This window comes from Poecilia latipinna, unplaced genomic scaffold (genome assembly GCF_001443285.1).
Source record: "Poecilia latipinna isolate Pla-1442-1.1 unplaced genomic scaffold, P_latipinna-1.0 Scaffold3478, whole genome shotgun sequence".
NCBI lineage: Eukaryota > Metazoa > Chordata > Actinopteri > Cyprinodontiformes > Poeciliidae > Poecilia > Poecilia latipinna.
Window position 1 is genome coordinate 38,991 of NW_015116094.1, and position 1,605 is coordinate 40,595.

Below are 1,605 nucleotides of genomic sequence, written 5' to 3' on the forward strand. Positions count from 1 at the left end.
CAGATACTGATGACTTGTTCTTTAACAATGTGGTTGATTGATTTGCTGACAGTGGGTTAAATTGAGCAGCTTTAGCTAAAGAAGACAGACAGTCAAAGATCATAAAAAATCTGAATTTACCTGCAGAGTATTTTGACAGAGCTCTACAAGACCCTGGATGAGATAGTACTTTGCCTCAACCAGCAGCTCCTGGACAGCCTGACGACCTTTGGGTAAGGTGACGGTACCATCACGCAGATAATTCAGGATACTGTTGAAGTGTTTCCCACTCCGGTCGATCAGGACCCAACCTGAACAAAAACAACAGACTCTGCTACAAAACGGTTTCTCAATGTGCTGTGGGAGGTCAACCATCCAGTCTCTAACCTTCCTTATCAGTGAAGACTTCCGTCTTTCCACCAAACATGGCTCCCAGTAGGGAGTTCTGGCTGGTGAGCACCTGCAGCGGGGTGAAAAATAGTATCCCTCCAACATTGAGTCTGGCATACTTGTTGCCCAGAGTCACTGCTCCTCGGTAACCACAGGTTTTGGTCTTGGGACAAAACACAAGGGGATGTGGAGAGGTGGGATTATCCTGATTCTGCTGTAGCCAACGCTCCCCGGACATGTTCCTCTGGAGGTAGATGACCACCCTGCAGACGGAGGTTCGCAGGTCCCCCGCCGTGGTGACAGCTATTGACAAGGCTGCCTCAACTTCTCATTGCTTCAGACCATTCCTAAAAAAAAAAAAAAAAAAGCACAGTGACGATGGAAATCCCAACATATTGATAATACCGAGTTGTGTTTCATACAGAAATGTATGTTTCTGCTGCAGGCCGGAAGCATGTCCAGCCTCATTTATTCTGTGTTAGAAGTGTCTGTCACTTCTAATGTTTCCCTCTGTGTAACATAGCATTAAGCTTTGGCAAAAAAAAGAGCACAGATGTTATTTTTAATTAATGCAAATGTGATGTGATTAAAGTAAGTCAGAAGGGACTGCAAGGATGGTGGTCATGTGACCCGGACCAATATGGACGCTTAGGATTTTCCTCTGCCCCAGGTCCTTAATTCATTTTCCGACTTTCTATGTATGATACCTACAATTTGTCTGTTAAACTGTCAGTTAGAGATGCCGAAATCAAAGCGTAACAAGGAATTCCCTATTTTTTCCCACTGACGGGCAAAAAAAGACCCACCCAACACACACATGCCTATAACGAAGCTGAGCTGACTGTTGCTGGCCCATCATAGCTATCACTAGCTAACCAAGCCACTAAGGAGCAGATTTTGGCCAAGATAATGTCCATGGCCTCCTGTGTAAATGGAATGGATGAATCTGTTGGTGCCCGTCTCCTGCTAGTTTGTGCATTGATTTGAAGTAGTGAAAATAAGTGTAGATGATGACTGTCGATCATGAAACTGAGCTGGAAACGGCTGACTAGATCAGTGTTTCCCAACCCTGGTCCTCAAGGCACAGTGCCCTGCATGTTTCATATGTTTCCCTTGCTTTAATGCACCTCATTCAGCTGACTGCAGTTCAACAAACACCTGTTAATTGAAATCTCCTGGGCTGAAGCAAGGAAGCACAAATGTAGCAGAAACGTTTGACGCAAATTTTGTTTGACT

General features: G+C 44.8%; 1 protein-coding gene across 3 annotated transcripts in view; it reads right to left on the reverse strand.

Annotated features, from left to right (window-relative positions):
• Positions 1 to 955, reverse strand: part of tnfaip1 (tumor necrosis factor, alpha-induced protein 1 (endothelial)) — a 20,244-nt gene extending 19,289 nt beyond the window's left edge. For 2 of the 3 annotated variants that reach the window (XM_015023978.1, XM_015023977.1), the window contains exons 1-2: positions 367 to 951; positions 121 to 290 (exon numbers count right to left, since the gene is read on the reverse strand). In XM_015023978.1, coding sequence (XP_014879464.1) covers positions 121 to 290; positions 367 to 607 — 411 coding nt within the window. In that variant the 5' untranslated portion in view covers positions 608 to 951. Of the gene's footprint in view, positions 1 to 120; positions 291 to 366 lie in introns of all 3 variants that reach the window. The other variant, XM_015023980.1, reaches the window with a different exon arrangement.
• Positions 956 to 1,605: the final 650 nt, after the last annotated feature.